Source organism: Trachypithecus francoisi, unplaced genomic scaffold (genome assembly GCF_009764315.1).
Source record: "Trachypithecus francoisi isolate TF-2019V2 unplaced genomic scaffold, Tfra_2.0 Lachesis_group5, whole genome shotgun sequence".
Classification (NCBI taxonomy): Eukaryota; Metazoa; Chordata; class Mammalia; order Primates; family Cercopithecidae; genus Trachypithecus; species Trachypithecus francoisi.
Window position 1 is genome coordinate 62171021 of NW_022681470.1, and position 22425 is coordinate 62193445.

At 50.9% G+C, this 22425-nt stretch overlaps 1 protein-coding gene across 4 annotated transcripts in view; it reads left to right on the forward strand.

Annotated features, from left to right (window-relative positions):
* Positions 1-22425, forward strand: part of TMCC2 (transmembrane and coiled-coil domain family 2) — a 44596-nt gene that overhangs the window by 11078 nt on the left and 11093 nt on the right. For 3 of the 4 annotated variants that reach the window (XM_033199319.1, XM_033199321.1, XM_033199320.1), the window contains one exon: positions 2579-3124. In XM_033199319.1, coding sequence (XP_033055210.1) covers positions 2579-3124 — 546 coding nt within the window. Of the gene's footprint in view, positions 1-2578; positions 3125-16725; positions 16958-22425 lie in introns of those variants that run through there. The other variant, XM_033199323.1, reaches the window with a different exon arrangement.

The following is a 22425-nucleotide window of genomic DNA, read 5'->3' on the forward strand; positions in this document are numbered from 1 at the left end:
TGACAGTATAAATCGGAATGCACTTTGCAAAATGCTGTTGTATAAATTTTTAAAGCAAATTGACCAAAGATTTTAGGCTCCAAGGCAATATAGCAGACACTGGTGGCTGCCATAGCTCTCTCTGGCACCTCCACCGGCCTCCCAGGGATAGGGGAAAGGAAATGCCTCAGAACTCTAGGACCTCTGCTGAAGTCTTTAGAAGGGAAACTCTTTCTGCCTGAGTGGATCCTCAGTGTTGGAGAAGCCAGTTTCGGAATGGGGGGAGAAGAGGAAGGGACCTGGAATAGAATGCTAGAAAGACAATCTGTATTATGGAATGTGACAATTTGGCAGAGGCAGCTGGCCCCATCACAGTACCTGGAGGGAGGTCTCACGTCAGCTTGGGCCTGGGGAAGAGGGAGGTGTCCTGGCGTGCCCCTGTTCTGGAGACTGCAGGATCTGGCCCGTTCCAAGTCCATGGCAGAGTTGACATCTTGGTTCGTCCCAGCACAGACTCAGGTGAGCCTTGTGATCCTGCCTCAAGCTGGCCCCCAGGGGATGGTAACTCCTGTGGGAAAACCTGGCATTGTAGAACTTAGCATCTCGAGGGCCGCCCCAGAATTCAGTTCTTGAGAGGGAATTGTGGTAGCCTTAATTTCCTCATCTCTGAAAGGAGATGTTCCAGTTGTTGGTTTTGTTACTATTTAGGAAAACCAGATGGGATAATGCGGGATACAAAGCTTCTTTAAAATGAAAAACCGTTAGTTCGTGATGAGTTGTGATGATGTAATTTATCTGGTCTGTAAAATGGGTGATGTAAGGGCCTCACCTACTTTGAAGATTCTGGGGATGCTCAAATGAGGTGAAAAATGAAAATCCTAAAATTTTACACAAATACGTAATAGTGTAGTTATTTGTATCCAGCTGTAAGTGCAGCCATCTGCACAAACTCAAGGCTGAGTTGTAAAGTAACCTAAGAATGGGGTCAGCTCATTCAGAGGATGTCAGGATGCTTTTTCTTGGTTTCTATATAGTCTAGATTTTCTGCTCTGTAAGGTTGTTTCTAGGGAAAAAAAAAAGAAAATCCAGTCTGTGTAATTTTTTGGAACATTTTTTAAAAGATTGAGGCTGCCTGGTAAGATTGTAGGTTGTTCATCACAGGAAATCCTGCTATGGCTCATTGAGTCCCACATGGCTGGGTCCTGAGTTTTCCTCTAAGGAGCTGCAGAATGTGAGGTGTCTCCTGGTCCTCCAAGTCTCACCCCTCCTCCCAATGGCTCCAAAGCTCTCATAGAGGGCTCAGCCTGGCCAGATAAGCCGTCCCCTGACAGAAGCAGCTGTCTGGAATTATCCCACAGTTGCTCGCCCTGGCAGGCCATCCAGCTGCCCCTCTGGGAGCAGTCTTGCCGGAGGAGCAGCTGGAGAATCTCAGCGACAGGGCTGAGAGGAAAGGCTGTGGCCAGGGCAGCACCGGGTTGCAGGGCCTCTGTGGGTCTGAGGAGAAAGACACTCATTTGGATAGCTTGTTCCGATGTGTATGCTAAAGAATTGGTCACGTTACTGACTATGTCACGAGGTTTGCTCATAGAAGTAAAGTTTATTTCATTGCCAACCGTATCAGGAATGAGATTGGCTGCAAATAACAGAAAATCATACTAGAGTTGTGTAGACAAAGATGGGTTTATTTCATGCAAGAAGAATCCCAGGATAGATGTTCACAGCTGGTTTGGTGGCTCCATAGACTTTCAAGTTTCCAGGACTGTCCCTTGGGCTCCCCCATCTGTGTGCAGGCCCTCATCATCAACCATGTCACCTTGTGGTTGCAGAATGGCCACTGCATCTCCAGGCACTACATTCCCATTCCAGATGGGAAGATGTGGAAAGGACCAGTGCCTTTATCAGGAAAGCAAAAGTGTTCCCAGAAACTCACCTTGCTTTTTGTTGGCCCAAACTGTCATGTGGCTACTCCTAGCTGCAAGGGAGTCTGATGAGGCAGGAATTTTTAGCAAGGTGAGTTAAGTCCTTGCAGTTTGGTTGGTAAGAAAGAAAGAGAAATAGATATTGGGTAGGCAGTTAGCAGTGTCTGCTACAACAGTATAACCTGATTGTATGACCCTGATTTTCCTGGGGGAATGTTGGAATTGGGCATCTTTGGAAATCAACGCTTGGTGGCCTGAAAGAGCTGGTACAGCTTGAAGGGATGTCTAACTTGGAAGGAGGGAAGGACTGGGGGTGGGGGTATCAATCTAGAGGGACACAACCCCATGAGCCAAGTGGTACCTATGTATGCCATTAAGCCTCAGACTGAAGCCCTGAGAGCATCATTCCTAGAAACTCTGAATCTACATTTTGATTGGGAATGTCCTGTGGAAAACCGTGGGGGTACATCTCTTTGGGAATGAAAGGATGGGTCTGGGTTGCCACCTTTTTGCAAAGTGACCTTTTATGCATGACATGCCATCTATAGAGATCTTCCAGGTTCAGATGGCTGCATTAGCTTTGCCAGTCCACCAAGGACAGACCCTTCACCTTCACCCCACACTGACTAGGCAATCAAGAGCTTTCCACTCACCAGGGTTCTTCATCTCTCCCCCTTCAGAAAATCCAGCAGCTGTCAGAGGGCTCCATGTTTGGCCACGGTCTGAAGCACCTGTTCCACAGCCGCCGTCGGTCTCGGGAAAGGGAGCACCAGACGTCTCAGGATTCCCAGCAGCAGCAGCAGCAGCAGCAGCAGGGTATGTCCGACCATGACTCCCCAGATGAGAAGGAGCGCTCTCCGGAGATGCACCGCGTCTCCTACGCCATGTCCCTGCACGATCTGCCTGCCCGGCCCACTGCCTTCAACCGTGTGCTGCAGCAGATCCGGTCCCGGCCCTCCATCAAGCGGGGCGCCAGCCTGCACAGCAGCAGTGGGGGTGGCAGCAGCGGGAGCAGCAGCCGGCGCACCAAGAGTAGCTCCCTGGAGCCCCAGCGTGGCAGCCCTCACCTGCTGCGGAAGGCCCCCCAGGACAGCAGCCTGGCCGCCATCCTGCACCAGCACCAGTGCCGTCCCCGCTCTTCCTCCACCACCGACACTGCTCTGCTGCTGGCCGATGGCAGCAATGTGTACCTCCTGGCTGAGGAGGCCGAAGGCATCGGGGACAAGGTGAGGTGGGCCTTCTGGGGCAGGGGGAGACTCAAAGGCAAGGGCCATCTGCTGAGGGGCCTTGAGATCTGGGGAGCTGAACTGGGGGCCCTGCCTGGCAGATCCTGACACCCTGCCACCTGCAGAGTTATCTGCCTTGGTTAAAGGAGTCAGATATGACTAGGCCAAAAACAAGAGATGATTCCCAGGATGGCTAATTTTTGTTTCCTCAGGGTTTTGTTTTTCAAAATTGTGTTTTGTTCATACTGGTATTAATGTTGACTTGTTTTCCTTAAATGGGCTATCAAGAAGCAATATGTATAGTAGTTTAAAGCATAGACTGGAAGCAACCCTGGTTCTGCCACTTACTCAGTTAACCTCTTTATGCTTGTGTCACCAGTTGAAAATGAGGATAATAATAGTACAGTTGTAGGACTAAATGAGTTAATATATATAACATACTTGGAATAGAGCCTGGAGTAGTATCATCTTTACTTTTGGCACCAACCAAAGAAGATAGGGAATCCATGAAGGGTGATTTGGGAAGGAGAAAAGCTAGTTTGGCACTTCATGAATTTATATATTCGTTCTTTTATTCATGTAACAAGTATCTATTGAATTCTTATTTTGTGCTACAAGAATGAACAAGCCAGTGTTGCTGTCCTTGTGGAGCTCACTCTAGAGGGGGGACGAGTGGGTGAATGAACAGAGAGATGGGAGCTGCTGTGGGAGCTTCAAGGGAGAGGGGACTTGAGGGGAGAGCGAGGAGCTGGCAAAGACCTGTTTGAGGAAACCATTAAGCTGAATCTTAAATAATTTAGCCAGGCAAGAACTGGGAGAGGGGAAGGGGGAAGGAAGGGCGTAGGATGTACAAAAGCACACAAGCTGGTGCTTGGGGATATTGGGGGTTCATTATGGCCAGAGCATCTAGCACTTTTGGGGATTGACAGGTAGGCAGAGGCCACATCACAAAAGGCCTTGCCATGTTGAGTCTGGGAATAGTGTGAAGCTATCAAGGGGTGCTAGGCAGGAAACCTGGCAGGACAAGGTCCCTGTAGGTCTCAATATAAAGAGTAGATTGGGGCAGGCACGTGACTCACACCTGTAATCCCAGAACTTTGGGAGGCCGAGGTGGGCGGATCACTTGAGGTCAGGAGTTCAAGATCACTATGGCCAACATGGTGAAACCCCGTCTCTACTAAAAGTACAAAAATTAACCAGGCATGGTGGTAGGCGACTGTAATCCCAGCTACTCGGGAGGCTGAGGCAGGAGAATTGCTTGGACCTGGGAGGCGGAGGTTGCAGTGAGCCAAGATCAAGCCACTGCACTCCAGCCTGGGTGACAGAGCAAGACTCAGTCTCAAAAAAATAAATAAAGAGAAATAAAAGAAATGAGGGAATTCTCTAGTTGAGGAATCACAGGAGAAGGAGCATGTTTTGAGGGGAAGGTGATGAGTTCAGTTTTGGACCTGTTGAGTTGCAAGTGCCTTTGGGAGCTGTCTAGCTAGGGAGGACCAGCTGGTAATTGGGTCTGTGGGGTAGGGTCCTGGGCCGGGGCCGGTGCTCTGGGAGCTGGCGCTGAGGTTGAAATCATGCGTATGGGTGAGGTCTTCAAAGGAGGATGTGTCGAATGAGAAGGAGGCTGTGGACAGATCCAACTGACATATAAGTGGCAGGCCAAGCACCAGGAGCCTGTGAGAGAGCAGTCAGATGGATAGAAGTAAACTTGCAGCAAAACAAAAGAAAAATGAGCTTGAAGGAGGAGGAAGTAATCAGAGTGAAATGCATAGAAGGGGCAGGTCACATCTGGGTTTGGAAATGTGCACAGGCAGTAGCAAGCAGTGGCTGTCATTGGGAACCATGACCTAAAGCCAGCTTCTGTGGATTAAGGAGAGGGTGGAAGTGGAGGCAGGTGTGTAGCTTGGCTGGGAAGAAGGAGGGCATCAGGTGGAGGCAGTCTGGTTTTGTTGGTTTTTTTTGAATCGGGAAGCACCTGAGCCCACCTCTATGTTGACTGGAGAGGGACCTATTAGGGAGAGACTGAAGATAGCAGTGAGGAAGGGGAATTCTCACTGGGGTGAGGTCAGTGAGTAGGTGAAAGGGTGTGAGATCCAGATGTCAGCATGGTCCTTGGTCACAAAGAGTCACTTCTGGGAGGCAGAAATGAATTCTTACTTTGTTTTTATTTTCTATGGGGGAAGAAACCAAAGGTGCAACTGTTTATTGAGAATAGTAGGGGTGGTGGGAAGGGCTGGCTTGAGAAGGGCAGTAAAGTTTTGGCTTGGGGCAGAGCAAGGCTCTGAGCAGGAACTCACGGGTGACCTGTCTGGTGTTGTAGAGGCTCCTAATTTGTGCTGGCAGCACCCTAGTGGTTGCAAATTGTTTTCTCTGTAGTGGTCCTAGCCAGAGGGTAGGAACAGAGCTGAACGATTATCTGGCTAATCCAGAGTTGGGGGTTGCTGGAATGGCATGTAAGGGTGACAAAGGAGTTGGGGGTTTGGGTCAGAGAATGCTCAAAGGGTTGAACCTTGAAACCTTGGCTAGCAGAGAAGGAGGTGGGGATAGGAGAAGGCTGATGAATGTGGAGAAAAGGAGATGGGGGTACTGAGGGAGCGAGGGAGCAGGTATGTTAAGAATAGAGGAGTGAGAGACAGGAGAGGGCATTGGAGTTTACGATTTGGGGGATGGGATAGGGAAGACAAAGGTCCGAGTATACTCATAGAGCATGACAAACAAGGAATGAATGGAAAGATAATTTGCAGTGGCAAGAGCTGAGAGGCTAGGTTGTGGGATGGGCTGTCCACATGACATGGAGATGCCCCCAGGACAGTGGTCAGAAAGGAGGGCAGCAGGTAGCTTTGATGACTGGAGGGTGGGGGAGAAGAGTGCAATGGCAGGGACCTCAAAGGAGGCCGTGCTGAAGCAACACTGAGTACAGCAGAATGCTGGTCCCATCTCCAGAGGGCACAAAATGAGGGAGGAAGAGGAAGAAAAAAATCACTGCGATTAATGCGGGCTCCAGGGCAAGTGGAGCTGCAGTAAGAGCCTGCAGGGGCCCAAGTGCCTATGGGCAGGAGGCAGCTTGTTTGTTGTGGAAGGAGGAGTCTGGAAGGTCCAGTGGGAGGGCAGATGAAAGAGAAGACAGCTCAAGTGGAAGTGGGAGAAGGAGACATGATGGAAAACCAAACAATTCTACATTTGGGGCATGTGAGGCCCCGTGGGTTTTCCAGCATCAAAGTCCCAAGGGAAACTCTGATATAAAGTTGTTTTTACCTTAGATGATCACCAGAGCTGATCCATCTCCACATATAGTTTTAAATTGTCCTCTCATCAACACAGACTGTTTCTCAAGTTCTTGTGCATGCTGACATTTGAAAATGTTTGGATGTTCATTCATTCAACAAGCATTTGTGTATATGCCGTGTGCCTGGCACTGTATAGCAGCTCAGGTTTGGTTTTGTACTTTTCCGACGTAGAAAGTGCTTTTGTAGACATTGTTTCATGAATTCCTTAAAGCAATCCTGTGAGACAGCTAAGCCAGGTGAAGATATCCCAATTTTTTTTTTTTTTTTTTTTTGAGACAGAGTCTTGCTTTGTCACCCATCTCTGCTCACTGCAACCTCCACCTCCTGGGTTCAAGTGATTCTCCTGCCTCAGCCTCCTGAGTAGCTGGGATTATAGGTGCCCACCACCTCGCCTGCCTAATTTTTGTATTTTTAGTAGAGATGGGGTTTTACTATGTTGGCCAGGCTGGTCTCAAACTCCTGACCTCAGGTGATCCGGCTTTCCTCAGCCTCCCAACGTGCTGTAAACTGGGTGTGAGCAGGGCATCTGGTTCAGAAGCTGGCCAACTACTCTGGGGTTGGGGCAGAGTAGCTGGATTCTGGATTGGTTTCAAAGATCAAGCCACAGAGGTTTCTGATGATTCTATGTGGCGCGACAGAAAGAGAGAAGTCAAATGTGGTTCACAGATTTGCGGCCTGGCAGCCAGAAAGAAGAAATGGCCAATAACTGAGTCAAGGAAGATGGCATATGGAATGAGTACCCGGCAAGGGGTGTGAGGTGGGGAGGCAGAAATCAGAGCTACGTTTGGGGTACCTTCAGTTTGAAGTGGCTATTAAACGTCCACGTGGAAATGCCAAATAAGCAGTCAGCTGTACGAGTCTGGAGTTCTGGGGAGAGATCCAAGCTAGAGGCATAAATTTGGGAGTTGTCAGCATATAGATAGTATTTAAAATGATGGGACTGAACCATTTGCAAGCCTAGCCTCCAGTGGGGAGAAGTCTGTTCTCAGAGTGAGGAGCTCTGCACGCGTTGGCTAAAAGGGTGGCGTGGCTTTGTGAAATTGAGAGCTGGAGGAGCCCAGCAGAATGAACCAGGTTGTTCAGCCCTTAATGAGCAGACACTCTGCGTGTAGAGGCAGCCAGGCCCACCTCTCATGGGTGAGTCAATGAATACATTTTAAAAATCAAATTAGAAAAATCCTGTCAAGCAGGAGTCTCCGGTATGCAGCTATTTTATGAGGAGGGAAACCGTGCACCTTGCTGTCTTTGGTTCTCTAGGGCTCCCATGAAGACCTCCTGAGCAGGGGGAAGATGTTGGGGTGGGCAGTGGGCACTGACAGAAGCTGGTGAAAGACTGGATGTTTGCAGGGGCCTGGAGGAAGCAGGACCTGGGGGAAGCATTAGCTGGGGAGCTTCTCTGTGGGGCTCTGCCATGTGGCTCACCATGCCTGAGATATCCAGATGGGAAGGGGGAACTCTTTTTTTGCTGCTTATGGAAGATGAGACCCAGAGACTTTGGGTGACCTGATGAGGGGACAGTTCTCTGGGTTCAGGGTGATAATGGGGGAAATGGTTGTTCTTGTGACTATTTTATATCCTTCTTTAGAACCCTCAGCTTTGTTAGGTGTATGACCTGGTTGATCTTTATAACATACCTGTGAAGTTGGCAGAGTAGGTGTTATCTCCATTTTACAGATGAATAGACTAAGGCCTAGGGGAATCAAGAGACTGCTTGTCTATGGCACCCAGCTAGGTCTTGGCAGGGAGACAAGGGATCCTAGTCTGTACCCAAGACTCATCTGAGAGGTGACATCACTGAACCCAGCTGGGGACCATTTTATGCAAAGTCTATGGAGAGCAGGTTTGCCTCAGCCCGAGGGGGATGATTTTATCTCTTGGTTGCTGTTTCCCCTAGAGGAACCTAGATTTCCTGAACCTAGCTATCCTTCCAGGAATGGGCGTGGCCCTGGGGATCGTGAGGAGAGAAAGGTGCTTCCCTGTCACAGAGGAAAAGGGTCTTCCAGCCATCAGTAAACCCTGCTCTGTCAGCTGACTCCCCCACACCCAGAGGCCCTGGGCTGGTATGAGAAGCAGTAGTGGTTTTGCCCTGATCTCTGGGCATGAATAGGAGGTATTCTTCTCTCCCTAGTAAACACAGCCCCACATGCTCTCTGCAAGATCCCTGGCGGTTACTAGCGTCTATTTTTAATTCATAAGCCTCCCCCACTCCGCACACCCCCTGCCATTGTTTAGAACTCACCAGCTGGCTTTCGGACCAGGGCAGCCCTGTTGGGGTTGAGTTACCGAAACACCCTAGAGGCAGCTAAAGTTCCTCAGCTGTCCTGGAGAGGCTCACCCTAGCCCCATCCCAAGAAAGTAGGGGACCTCAAGCCCCAAGGGGAGCATGGTGTGACGGGGGACAGATAGGGGCTCACGGTCCAGGGAAGCAGCTCAGCCTTGGTGATGGTAATTTGGCTGTTGGTTGTTCCTGCTAGATCCACTTAGTTGTCTTTGAGGTTGTGCCTTCAATTACTTTCCTGTTTAAAAACAAAAACAAAACATTGTTGGCTGGATGCGTGGCTCCTGCCTGTAATCCTAGCACTTTGGGAGGCCGAGATGGGTGGATCACTTGAGCCCAGGAATTTGAGACCAGCCTGGGCAACATAGTCAGACCCCATCTCTACAAAAAGAATTAAAAAATGAGCCGGGTGTGGTAGCATGCACCTGTAGTCCCAGCTGCTTGGGAGGCTGAGGTGGAAGGATCACTTTAGCCCGCGAGGTTGAAGCTGCAGTCAGGCACGACTGTACCACTGCACTCCAGCCTGGGTGACAGATTGAGACCCTATCTCCATTTTAAAAAATCATCATCTCAGCCTCGCCATTCTGCTTTCTAGTATGTATGTGACACAGAAAAGTAACTGCTGTCTCTGTCTTAGATTTGTAAAGTGGGGAAAAAATTGTCATCAATTGTGGGTGCACTTGGGCATTGGCAGGTGATTAGAGAGTGCAGGTTTTGCAACATCCGTGTGTTGCCTTAACCTCTGGGAGGCACATGCCCTGGAGACTAGAGAGGGAACCACTGGTTATACATCCAGTGGAGATGGAGTTGAGCCATCTGGCTCCTCAGAAAACAGATGAGGTCCCCACCCTCTTCTCCCTCTTCTTTTTTTTTTTTTTCTTTTTTCTTTTTTTCTTTAACAGCAGTTCCTGGAAAATGTAGTGTCAGAGGGTTGTATTCCCCTTCTGTCATCTCTCCCAGGCCTGGTTAGGCATCAGTCCCCTCTCGCCTTGTTCAGAACCTCTCCCCAGCTGACCCCTGGGCTTGTGCATGGAGTGTCAGGAAGGGGATGCAGCGCAGGAGTGCTGGGTTTACAGCCAGCCAGCTCCTGACTGTGTCCTGCTCACCCCTTCCCCTCCTGCAGTGTGGCTGAGAAGCAGCATGGGGCAAAGCTGGGAGGGCTTCTGGACAGCTTCGGGAGACTGTAGAGGTGCTGGGGACAGGACTTTATGACAGGCCCTACTTTGAGAGCAGGCAGGAAGGAAGAGAGGGCCAAGATCTCCCCACTCATGCTGCAGGTAAAGTGAGGAGGGTGGAGAGATGACAATGTCCTGACTGGATGCTTCCCTGTGGCCTCATGGAGGTGTTATCTCCAGGCTCCAGACAGGGAAACCAGTGGAGTTCAGCCCATCACCTAAGCCAGAGCAGACTCTGAATGCCCTGTGCTCTCCGTCCACTCCCACACCGGATTTATCCAACAAGATTTCTTCTCTGCCCCAGCATAAATAAGCACCCCTGTTTACTCTGAAGGATGGTGAGTGAGGGGCCCCCCCAACCCCTGGCTCTTGCCAAGAAGACAGATCTTGGCAGCTGTCCAGGGGCCCTGGTTTGTTTATGTCTGGGAGTCTGCTGGTTCAGAGGTGGGTGGGGCGGGCTCTGCTGAGAGAGGTTTCCAAACGTGACCACTCAGCCAGCTGGCCATGCGGGGGCCCGATGTATCTGAACTTGTAGGCCAGGTTGCATGGGAGGCTGAAGGGGCCCAGACGGGCCACACTCTGCATGTTCACACGAATGCATCCACCTTCTGAGTCACACCACCATGCAGATACATGCGCCAGCCTCTGCTGGCCTGCCCTCCCTCACACCCAGGAGTGGTGGAGGGCAACTGCCTCCTCTGTTCCCCTTGCCCATCCCATCTCATCTCTTCTGCCCTTCTTTCTTCCTCTCTGCATGGAAAGGTCCTTTGGGCAGAGGGAGAGCCAGAGGCAGCCAGACCAGCAGTCTCAGAGGAGCCTTTCAAGGCCGTGCCTGTGCTGCCAGTGGCTTGCCAGGCCAAGGCAGGGCAGCTGTGTGATTTGCCATGAATTGCTGCTCCCTGTCTCAGTGACTCAAAGCCCCTATTCCCCAGGGGCTTTGGGGTCCCAGCACAGCTGTATATCCTCTTGTGCCTGGAGATCTGAGAAGTTTCTTCCTTTAGTCTGATTTGAATTCCTCATGTTCAGTTGAAGTCCCTTGCCTTGTAGGGGTCCTGTCCAATTAGGAGAGGGGCCCAAAGTGAGGACTCTGTCTGACCTAAAGCTCTGACACCAGACATCATAAGCTGCAGCATTCTCTTGACTTTTCAGACAGAATCAGACAGCAAGTAACTGGCCTCCAGAATTAGCCTTTATGCATCTTTTCCCCACTAACACCCACTGACTTTCTTTCTAGATTGAAAGTATCAGCCGGGCGCAGTGGCTCATGCCTATAATCCCAGCACTTTGGGAGGCCAAGGCGGGCGTATCACCTGAGGTCGGGCATTCGAGACCACCCTGGCCAACATGTGGAAACCCTGTCTCTACTAAAAATACAAAAATTAGCCGGATGTGGTGGTGGGCATCTGTAATCCAAGCTACTCAGGAGGTTGAGGCAGGAGGATTGCTTGAACCCGGAAGGTAGAGATTGCAGTGAGCCCAGATCGCACCATTACACTCCAGATTGGGCAACAAGAGCAAAACTCAGTCTCAGAAAAAGAAAAGAAAAAAAAGAAAATATCCAGTATTCTCCAGATTAGCTCTGGCATCTGGGAGTACAGAAATTACCAGGATACAGGGGGCAAAATTAGATAACTTCCAAGTTACCTAGCCAAGATGTGAGGTCATGCCTTGTTGATGCCTTTGTCCCTAAGCTCAGGTGAAAACTTGGTGGGAAATAAGCTGTCTGTCTGCAGACACAGGTGGGAGAGGCCAGCCAGATATCTGCCTGGGCTCTCCAAGGCTGCCCAAGGGGAAGGTGTGCTCACGGTTCAGGTGTCAGACCCTGATGCCAGAGCTGGTAGCAGTCAGCAAGAGTAGCTGTCATCGAGTTCCAGACGGTGAGGAGCCGGCGCTTATGATGTGGGCTGGGTCATGGGAGTTGGCTCAGGTCTCCCCGGCTACCCAGCACATTCTTCCCTGGATCTGCCACATCCCTGAGATGAGAAACGTGATCCCAGTCCCCTCTGGTGCCAGATGAGGCAATGGAAATACAGTATCATTAACCTGATCCCTGCTTCTGCCTGTCCTTTTCATAGGCACATTTTGGGCTTTCTCTTTATACCCCACAGAGCAGAGGGCTCTGAAATAGAAGCAAAAATGAATGTACACACCCCATTGCATTCCTTCTAGGCTCCTAGGGAATCAGAAGCTCCCCTGAGCTACAGTAGGGAGTTGGGGGAAGTGAATGTCGTTTCTGGGGACAGTAGCCTTTTCCTACCTTTATTCTCTGTCCGGGGACAGGCTCTTGGACCCCTAGCCCATTTCCCAAATCTTTCAGAGGCCAACCTAGAGGCCCCCTGCCTCCTGCTGCTCTTGTCCTCTTTGATCCCCCTCCAGATCAGATTCTGGGAGTTCTCATTCTTCCTTTTCCTTTCCTCTTCCTTACAGTTCTCCAGATACCCCACCACTGGGACCCTAGAACTGGGCTAGTGTCCATAGCTAGTGAATAATTTAGCAGGCTCAGCAGGAGCTAAATCAGACCCAAGGTGATACTGTGACCAGGAGGCCTCCTCTGGGCAGCTGGAAAGGCGAATCCTGCCCTGGAAAGACAAGTGCTCTGTAACATTAACTTCATTATATAAGGTTTCTTCATTGCCTGAGAAGGTAGCTTCAGATCCAAATATAATCTGGGCCCCATGCCTGTCCACTGACTCCTCAGGGGCTCAATGGCTTATGGGCATGCCCCTCAAGAGGTGCCACTCCTGTCCTTTTGAAAGCCTTCCTGGCATCAACAGTCAGCTGAACAGCAAGCTACAGTTTGGAGAATGCATTCACACACATTTCTCGTTTAGTCACATCAGCTCATGGTATGCTGTGAGCCCTTGAGTCAGCAGGAGCACACTAGAATTCAATGTTTCAATCCTCTGCTTTTAGAAAGGAATGATTCCAAATTATTCCTGGCAAGCAGGATGGGGTAGAGGGTGCTCTACTCCCTAAAAGTTGCCCAAAAAGGAAATGTGGCTTCCTCTCCGGGTCACTTTCTCTCAGGCCTGTTCCCAGTAAAGCCTCCTCCAGGGCAAGTGACTGTAAAGGCATGAAATCATCCATCTTTCCTACCTGCCTGGTACGGATTTTGATTTGCCTAAAAGTGACTGAGGTAAGTGGTTCTGTTCACTGCCCAACATCTGGGCTCATGTTTGTGCCCAAGAAGGACTACCTAAACAGGAGTGTGTGTGGCATTAGACGGGCAGAGGACCATCAGGAGAGGTGGCATGCTCCCTCCCTGGAAGCAGCTGAAAGGTGCCCTGGTGTGTGCATGTGGGTGCTGCCCTGCATCTTCCTCCACTCTGACCTAATCTGTCTCCTTTCCCAGCTCACACAGCTTGTGCCTATCCATGTACTCCTAGGAAGCCTGCCCACCTTGGTTGCTGCCGTTCACAATGAAGAATATTATCCTTCCTCTCACATTTCCCTGGGGGTTAGCAGAGCTCTTTGGTCATGTGTGTTTCTAAGAAGATGCACCTTCTGGCTGGGCTGAAAGTGAATACTTGGGGAGAGAACCTCTGAATAATGGCCACTTTGCAAACCTCCATTTCCAAGCAGTCTTGGTGAGCATAAAAGAAGCTGCCAGCCTTTCAAAGAAGAATCCTCACTGGGAGATTTTCACCGCACATTTATGGCCTGAGATTTTTTTAAGGCCTCACCTTGTATTCTAAGCTACTAAATGTAGCTGCTTTTCAGCGTGGTTCTTTGCTCCTAAAGCCTATGACTTCTCCAGTTTCCCACCCTTCAAAATGTGTGGTTTGTGATTTTTTTTTTTAAGAGAAAGAAAAGTAGGCCAGGTGCAGTGGCTCATGCCTGTAATCCCAGTGATTTGGGAGGCCGAGGCAGGAGGATCACTTGAGGACAGAAGTTCGAGGCCAGCCTGGGCAACATAGTGAGACTTTGTCTCTCTTAAAAAATAATAATAAAAAAATAACTAGCTGAGTGTGGTGACATGCACATGTAGTCCCAGCTACTTGGGAAGCTGAGGCAGAGGATCGCTTGAGCCCCCAGAGTTTGAGGCTGCAGTGAACCGTGATCACACCACTACACTCCAGCTTAGGGGAAAGAATGAGACCCTGTCTCTAAAAGAAAAAGCAACAAAAATAAGATGATTTTAAAAGGGCAGCAGGGAGAGAATAACAACAAGGCAAAGGAAGAGAAAATAAAAAATTTAAGATTTAAAGATTTAAAGAGTACTAAAGAAAGAAGAGGCATGGCATAAAAATTAAGGGAAGAGGAGGAAGGATATAGAAGAAAAAACTAAACTAAGGGGAACCCAGTAAAAGGGCTGAGACCTTCCAGACGTGCAGAGAGAAGAGCCTGTGCCCAGGACCTGGGCTTCCTTCCAGTCCACCCTTCTAAGATGACAAGAGCCCATCTGTCACCCCCGCCTCGGGCTTAACTTGGATGGGTGGAAAAACTGAAGCCAGAGACCCCCTACCACAGCTCAGCTGCCCATCCTGTGAATTGATAGTGACCAATCTCTGTCACTGAGATGTGGCCTCCATCTCTGCCAGGCCAGAGAGGAGGCAGCCCAGGGGTGTCCAAGACTGATCAGGAAGTGCAGGGGATGCGGCTTACTCCACAGCTCCTTTTCTTTGCAAAAGAAGTGCTGCTTTGCGACTGGTGTCCTTTCAGAGCCCGCTGCTTTAGTGCCCTTGGCAGCTTTTCCCAGGTGTGCCTGCCACTCTCTTAACTTTGCTTCCGATGGCAGCTACTTCTTTGACTTTTTCTGTTTCAGACCAAGTCTTCCAGGTACTATCTGGAATACTGTGGTTTGTGTATGCATGTGCACATATACCCATGGTGAGGGAGCTTCAGGACCAGTTACCGATTTCAATAAAACTTAGAAAGTGTCATGCGTTTGCACGAGGGTCCTAGGAGATAATGTCCTGTGTACCATTTGCAGCTAGGAGAAGTGAGACTCAGTTGTACAGAGTCTCCAAGGCTTGGCTTATTCACCCTCTCCTCCATCTCCTGATGCCACTGGTCTCACTCTGTAAGGCCGCCTCACCCAGGCTGCTGCTTTGTAGTTGCTCCTGCCTCCTTGCAGTTGTGAAGTGGCATGGACAGAACGTGGAAGCTGCATAGCTAAGCTGCATAGCTAGCAAGTGGCAGGTGAGGATTTAGACCAGGTCTTCTGACTCCCAAGTACTCTGTGGGCCACTGAAAGGCTCATCCAGTGCCCAGCGAGCCCAGCACATCTTCCTGCCAGACACATTCACCTTAATCCCCTCTCTTTACACCATCCTCCCATCACATTTGTGGAAACAGTCTCAGCGCCTATAGTGACTTGACCAAGGTCACTCAGAAAGCATGGAAGTGAGTCTCGCACCCAGGGCTCTACAGGGCATTTCCCACCATGCCACCGTGCTTTGGGCTGTCTGTTCCCCACCCCCACCACAGGAAGCTCTGCGTCCTTGGCAGATTTGGGAACACGTCTCATGTATAAAGACAAGAGCAGGCTCAGAAAAGCATTGCTCTCCTGCTAAATTGCCTGGCAGGCATCCCCCTGGTTCCTGTTTGCTACTTTTCTCCTAGCAGACTATTGGTTCCCTCCTGACCCCCTGTTTTCCTGCTGTTCAGTTATTGTGCTGATGGGTAAGCCGCTCTTGGATTGGAGCTAAAACCTCCCGTTAGGGAACTACGAGGTGCCTGTGTTGGGGGCAGCTATCCCCAGTTTATTTTGGTGGTGCAACGTGGCCTTGCAGGAAACTCTTTCTGTTGCTTCTGAGCCCTCCTGATCCCAGGAAGCACAAAGAGACCTACCATGCAGAGTGAACCCCAGGGCTCTCAGCTCACTCGGCCCCTCCCCACCTGTCTCCTGCTGCCACTGCCTTCTCTTCCTTTTCCTCTGCTTAATAAGAGGAAGTTAAAAATCTTAGCTTGGGCTGGGCATGGGCTTACATGGGCTCACACCTGTAATCCCAGCACTTTGGGAGGTCAAGGCAGGCGGATCACGGGGTCAAGAGATCGATACCATCCTGGCCAACATGGTGAAACCCCGTCTCTCTACTAAAAATACAAAAATTAGCTGGGCGTGGTGGCGCGCGCCTGTGGTCCCAGCTACTTGGGAGACTGAGGCAGGAGAATCGGTTGAACCCAGGAGGTGGAGGTTGCAGTGAGCCGTGATTGCATCAATGCACTGCAGCCTGGTGACAGAGCAAAACTCCGTCTCAAAAAGTAAAAAAAAAAAAAAAAAAAAGAAGGGGTATCTTGAGTATGAGAAGACCAAGCTGTCTTTGTTGCTACGTGAGACAGAACTGCAGTGGCCAGACTGCCTTTCATTGCAGCTAAATGAGATAGATCATTTCATCATTCTACCATGTCAGTGTTGAGGAAGGATCAGTCTTATGCTAGGCACAGCGAAGGGTCCAGATGAACATAAGATCTGATCCCTGCCTTATCATTTAATAGGGGCGTAAGACCTATTTACAAATAACCCTTATGCAAGAACAGTGCTTGGTGCCAAGATCTTTATATTGGTGCCAATATAAAGTCAAGATCCAGTACCATAGGAAGGAGATCGTTTACAGAAGTAGGGGAACTGCCAGAAGTGTTCCCTGGCCCTACAGGTCAGAGCTGGCCCCAGAAATTGGGACCTATGTAATATGCTTTGCCAGGCTTCTGTGCTCACAAACCCCAAGTCATCAGCCAACCACAAATATTTGTATAGTTTCCATGAGCCCAGGGTATGAGGACTCCTGATCTTGGTGATTTGGGCTGCAAGCCCTGGCACTGGCTCCCAGAGATAGCACTGGGCCCTTATCTCTTTACACCTTCTTGAATTTGGGACTACCCAATCAACGTGACGCGTGTTGACCATCATTATTTAAGCCCGGAGTCCCTCACCAGGCTCAAGTGGGTGCAGAATCCACGTCTTTCTGAAAAGTTCTGCTGTGGGAAGCTGCCATTAGAGAGATCCAGAAGGCCCCAGGACTCAGCGGGCCAGTCACTTACCCAGCTCACTGCTCATTGTCCTCAACTGTGGACCTCTGTCCCCCTCTGCTGGCCACTCACAGAATTTCCTGCTGGGACTGTCGAGATGAAGTCCAAGGAGGAAGAAACTGCTGTGAGTTTGCCATCTGTGTTTTATCTTGGGTGTTTTTGCCAGGGCAATGCTGGTGGAGACTGGGAAGCAGAAGCTAGTGCAGAAGTGGCCATTGGTGTCCAGGGCAGAGACTGGATTTCTGGGACAGGATCTCAGTGCAGAAGAATTTCCCTGGTGAGGCTGACTACTGTCAGCTTCCTCCAGGTGGTTATTGGAGTAGAGAAACTGCCTTGGAAGTGATGGTGCATTAAGTCAACGGCCAGGGCAGCAGGGAGAGGAGGAGAGGACTCTGGCTGGGGCTGGCTGTGTTAGGATCTGCTGGGGAGCCCCCCTCCAGGCTCCAGTCTTTTTGGCTTTGGAGAGCTCTTCCCTGTCCTGGAAGGCTGGCCGGGAGGCTCACTTCCATTCCAAATCCATGAGACTGCTCTGTTTGTGAGAGGAGCTTCTGATCATGGGAGGCATTTCTGTGAGATGGGAGGGGCAAGGTGGAGTGCTTGTCTTCTGGGTGGTTGAAGGATGCAAGTGCATCCTGTCATGTGTCCTTGTGCACATCCCTTTCAACTTCCCTTGCCCCCCTGCCACCCCTCCTCATTGGTGTCTGTCATACCTGGGCATCCTTATGCACATAATTCACAGTGGAACAGCTGGACTTGGGGAGGGGCATCTCATCAGAGCTTGGTCCTCCCGTGCTCGGTGATCCTCCATGTCTCCTGCCAGATGGGAAGGAGCAGCCCATGAGCCCCAGGGGAGGGGGAAATCTCCCAGAGCAATCCGCCCCTAATCCCCAGGCTGTGCCTCAGTCTGGAGATGGCGGCTGCAGAGCCTGGGAGCTCAGGCACACCTGCTCGCAGGCCCCGGCTTCCTGGAGCAAGCCCAGTGCTGCCCAGGGTCTGTGACCCCGGGGGCCCGACGCACTCCACAGACAGCTGGGGCCTCAGAGCTCCGGGCACCTCGTCGCCAGCACGGCTTCGGGAAACAGTGCCCACACAGGTGAGGTCCCTGGTGGGTGGAAGGAGAGAATTTCACGGGTGGGCGGAATTGGGGATGGGGAAAGGCCTGTTCTGCAGTTAGTCAGGTGGGCTCTGCTTATACTCCAGTCTCTCAGGGAGCTCTCCAGGTGTAGAGAACTGTTTGTGGGTAGGAGAAGGGAAGAGCCTTAGGCTGCCAAATGCTGGGAGAGCCCCTGGGGCTGGGTGTGGGTGCCCTGTGCAGGAGGGCAGGTGAACTCTGGCAGAGATGCCTCTAGAAGCCGTGGCTATGTGGCACTTCTAGGGCCCAGGCACCTTATTAAGTGGAAGGGTGTTCCTGGTTGTGGTCACTTCTGTCTATGGAGAAACAGTGACAGGGATGGGGATTGTGAAGGTCCAGTGAGTGCTGACCCCAGGGAGACAGTGGGGAAGGCCATAAGGAGTAAAATGTTTGGGGACTGAGAGTTTTTAGGGAATTCAAAGGATGGAGAATGGAGAAGACTTGAATATGAGAGGGCAGCTCAGGGCCCCAACTGGGATCTGTGGGTGTGAGGAGACGAGGAGGGTGCAGGACATTTACTGGACAAAAGTGCTTTGTTCTCCACAGGGCAGACGCTGAGTGGAGGATGTAGTTTTCATCAGAACTGAGGGGTGGCCCTAATGGAAGGGGCTAGAAGCCAAGGGTTAGAAGAGAACAGGTGTCTCCACCAGGACAAGAGAGTAGCCCTTAGGGTCAGGGCAGAAGGAAGAACTGGCTGGCTACAGGAGGTGGCAGGTGGAAGCCTCTGCCTGGTGCCAGCTGGTAATAGGCAGCTGGCTCTGCGCGGCCTGGAGATGAGCAGGTGCTGCCTGAAAGGATGAGTGAGTGACTTTCCTGTCTCTTGGTCGTTTGCACCTGAAATCCCCTTGTAGTAGAGTGAGATGCCTTTTAAAGCTACTGAGGGCATGCTCTGCCCCTCGAATCCCCCATGTGGCAGCTGGGGCCTTGCTACGGGGGTTCTGTCACCCCGCTGTGCCCCTGGCAAAGTGACTCAGGTCCATACTGCCCCACATGTGCCCCATTCAGTATCTAAGCACGTGGTGCCTGCCCGCTTGAGAAAAGCCACTTAGGCTTCCAGGCACCAATTAAACCGATAGGTAGGCTCTTTCTCCACCCCCACCCCTTCGCCCACCTGGGAGCACCCGGGTCAGCTGTGATGACACATCAGAGCTGGAGTGAGCAGCTTCCTGTGCCCACATATCCTCACCAGGAAGGCAGAGAGCCACCAGCCCCACGGGGCTATTCCTGCTGAGTTGAGAAAATGGAATGGGGGAAGCCTCCGACTTCAGGACCAAGGGTTGGAATAATTTTTCCAGCCTGCTCTTGCTGGAATGTTGGGTTGGTACGGGAAATGACAGGTTCCTTCTCTCCCAGCTTTACTGTAAGGTCACATGACCTCTTCGGGTTGAAGGATTTTAGCTGGCCATAGGCTTTCCTCTTCATCCTAGTCCGGTTGACCTCCCCTTCCATCTGGGAATGAGGAGAAAAAGGGAATCTGAGCGTTCTTTATCCTAAGAGGGCCACTGAAATCAGAGTCACGGGGCAGCAGTCAGCAGATTGAAGCATCTCTGCTGAGTCGCCCAGGCCTGCCAGCCCTGGGGCCACACTCGCCTGCTGGGCTCTGACCCACTGGAAGCCCAGGCCTTGCTCCCAGGAGCGGTGTTCTGCATGGGCCTCGGCCTGCTTGTCTAGATGCATAGACCAGCCAGGGTTGACACCTGACTCCATTGTCAGGATGACTGGGCTGCCCTGCTTTCCTAAAGGGAAGCATAGGAACCCTCAAAGCTTTTTCTTTGTGTTTTTTTTTTTTTTTTCCATCTAAAAGTGACCTTATATTGTCTTTCCAACTCCTGAGCAGATGGTAACACGAGAAGGCTCCTTCCTCCCTGTCAGCCTGCTATGGGGACCCTAATAGGGGTTCTTTGTGAGTCTGGGAAGGGGCTGCCTGCCTCAGAAGGAAGAGGGTCAGAGGTACAGATCTCTCGTGCAACTGGGAGCACAGGTATGGAGCACATGTTCCTTGCAAGTGGCAGCTGTTTCTGTGGTCCATCTTGAAAACTGCTTAATGCATTTACATTATGAAGAAAGAGAACCATGATTCACATTTCCCAATTTACATAGCTAGTGCCCTTCCCCTCCCTCCACAGAGTTTCACTTAAGCCTGGATACTTTCTGTCCCAACAGTGTCTACTGTGTGCCTCCCGGATCTCAGGGATCCAGGCTGCTGGGCTAGTGTGTGAGAGGAAGCACCGGTGTCCCGTGTTCAGGGCTGGGTTGACACGAGGACACTGAGTTCAGGCCCTGGGAGGAGGTGGGAGCCCCAGGAAGGCCATGGGAGCCAGGGCTGGGAAGCCCTGATCCGGCAGCTCCTTATAATCTGGCAGAGAGCCTAATCCAGCTTAATTTAGTGTTGTGAAAGGGGCCAGGGAGGTGAGTCCAGAGTGCCACCAACGCCATGTGGAGGGGAGCCCCCAGGTGTGCATGGGCTGAAGGTAGGTCTCACTGGAGCAGGAAGAGGAATAGGGAAAGTTGGGTCTTGGACACTTGAGAGAACATCCCAGCTGTGGCTCATCCAGACATTCATCAGCACTTCTTAGCCCCCAGCCTTTGTGTAGAGCAAGATATATGGCCCTGACTGGTAGGGTCCCTGAGCACGGGGCATTCTGGTGTGGTTGGATCATGGAAGAAGCATGACTCTCCCTCCACAGTTCTCCTCTTAGAGCTTGCCCAGCCCATTCACAGGGATTAATCTGGAGTCAGGTACCTGTGGAGTGGCCAGCCTGTCTCAGGCAGGAGGGGGTCGGGTGAGGAGGTCATGGTGTGGGGGCCAGAACTCCAGGTGTGGTGCTGGTGGCTGGGCATGGATAGAGAGCTGGGTGGCATGGACCAAACAGGACTCTGATGGCTTGGAGAGAGGCGCAGTGGTGCCTGTGTAGCCCACCTGTGCCCTGCTTTGGGCTGGGGAACCTTGGGCATTTCTGCCTGCTGGTGACTGGGGATTGAGTAATCTGTCCTGGTCTTCTTTTTAGTCAACCAGCTGCACGACAGGGGGATTAGGAATGTGTCAGGAAGAGCTGCTGCTCTACTAAACCTGACATGGTGAGCTGAAGGACCCAGAGATCCTCCTGCAGACCCACTCTGTAATGGGACAACGGTGGGAGCTGCGGCCCAGGCCAGTGGAAGACCCTGGCCGTCCACACCCAGTTGTTGAAACATCACTTCCATCCAGTTCCTAAACATTTTCAGCAACCCCAAGGAAACCCTGTACCCATTAAGCTGTCACTCCCCATTCCTTCCCCCACGCTCACCCGAGCCCCCTGGCAACACTAATCAGCTTTCTGTCTCTGTGGATTTAACTATTCCGGATATTTCATATAATGGAATCATTCATTATATGGCCTTTCTTGTCTGGTTTCTTTCACTTAGCCTAATGTTTTTGAGGTTCACCCATGTTGGAGCATTATCAGCACTTTGTTTCTTTTTCTTTTTTTTTTTTAAGATTGAGTTTTGCTCTTCTTGCCCAGGCTGGAGTACAATGGCACGATCTCGGCTCACCACAACCTCCGCCTCCCAGGTTCAAGCGATTCTCCTGCCTCAGCCTCCTGAGTAGCTGAGATTACAGGCATGCACCACCATGCCCGGCTAATTTTTTGTGTGTTTTTAGTAGAGATGGGGTTTCTCCATGTTGGTCAGGCTGGTCTTGAACTCCCGACCTCAGGTGATCTGCCCGCCTCAGCCTCCCAAAGTGCTGGGATTACAGGAGTGAACCACTACACCCAGCCCCGGCACTTTGTTTCTTTTATGGCCGAATAGTATTTCGTTACAAAACACACCACATTTTGTTGACCCATTCATCAGTTAATGGACATCTGAGTTATGTCCTCCTTTTGGCTATTGTGAATATTGCTGCTGTGAGCATTTGTGTACAAATCAGTGTTGAATACTCATTTTCAATTCTTTCGGGAATTGAAAATATCTAGGAGTGGAATTGCTGGGTCATAAAGTAATTCTGTGTTAATTTTTTGAGGAACTCCCAAACTATTTTCCACATCAGCTGTGCCGTTTTAGGTACATTGCACAAAGCTTCCAATTTCTGCACATGTTCACCAACACTTATTCCTTTTTTCTTTTTTTTTTTGAAGCAGGGTCTCACTCTGTTGCCCAGGCTGGAGTGCGTTGGTGTGTGTGTTCATGACCCACTGCAGCCTCGAACTCCTGGACTCAAGCCATCCTCCTGCCTCAGCTTCCTGAGTAGCTGGGACTATAGGCACACAGCACCACACCTGGCTGTCTTTTTATTTTTTGTAGACAGGTCTGGCTGTGTTGCCCAGGCTAGTCTTAAACTCCTGGGCTCAAGCAATTTTCCCATTTTGGCCTCCAAAAGTGCTGGGACCACAGGTGTGAGCAGCTGTGTGCAGCCCACTTACTTCCTTTTTAAAAATTACTAGGGTCTGGGCTCGGTGACTCATGCCTGTGGTCCC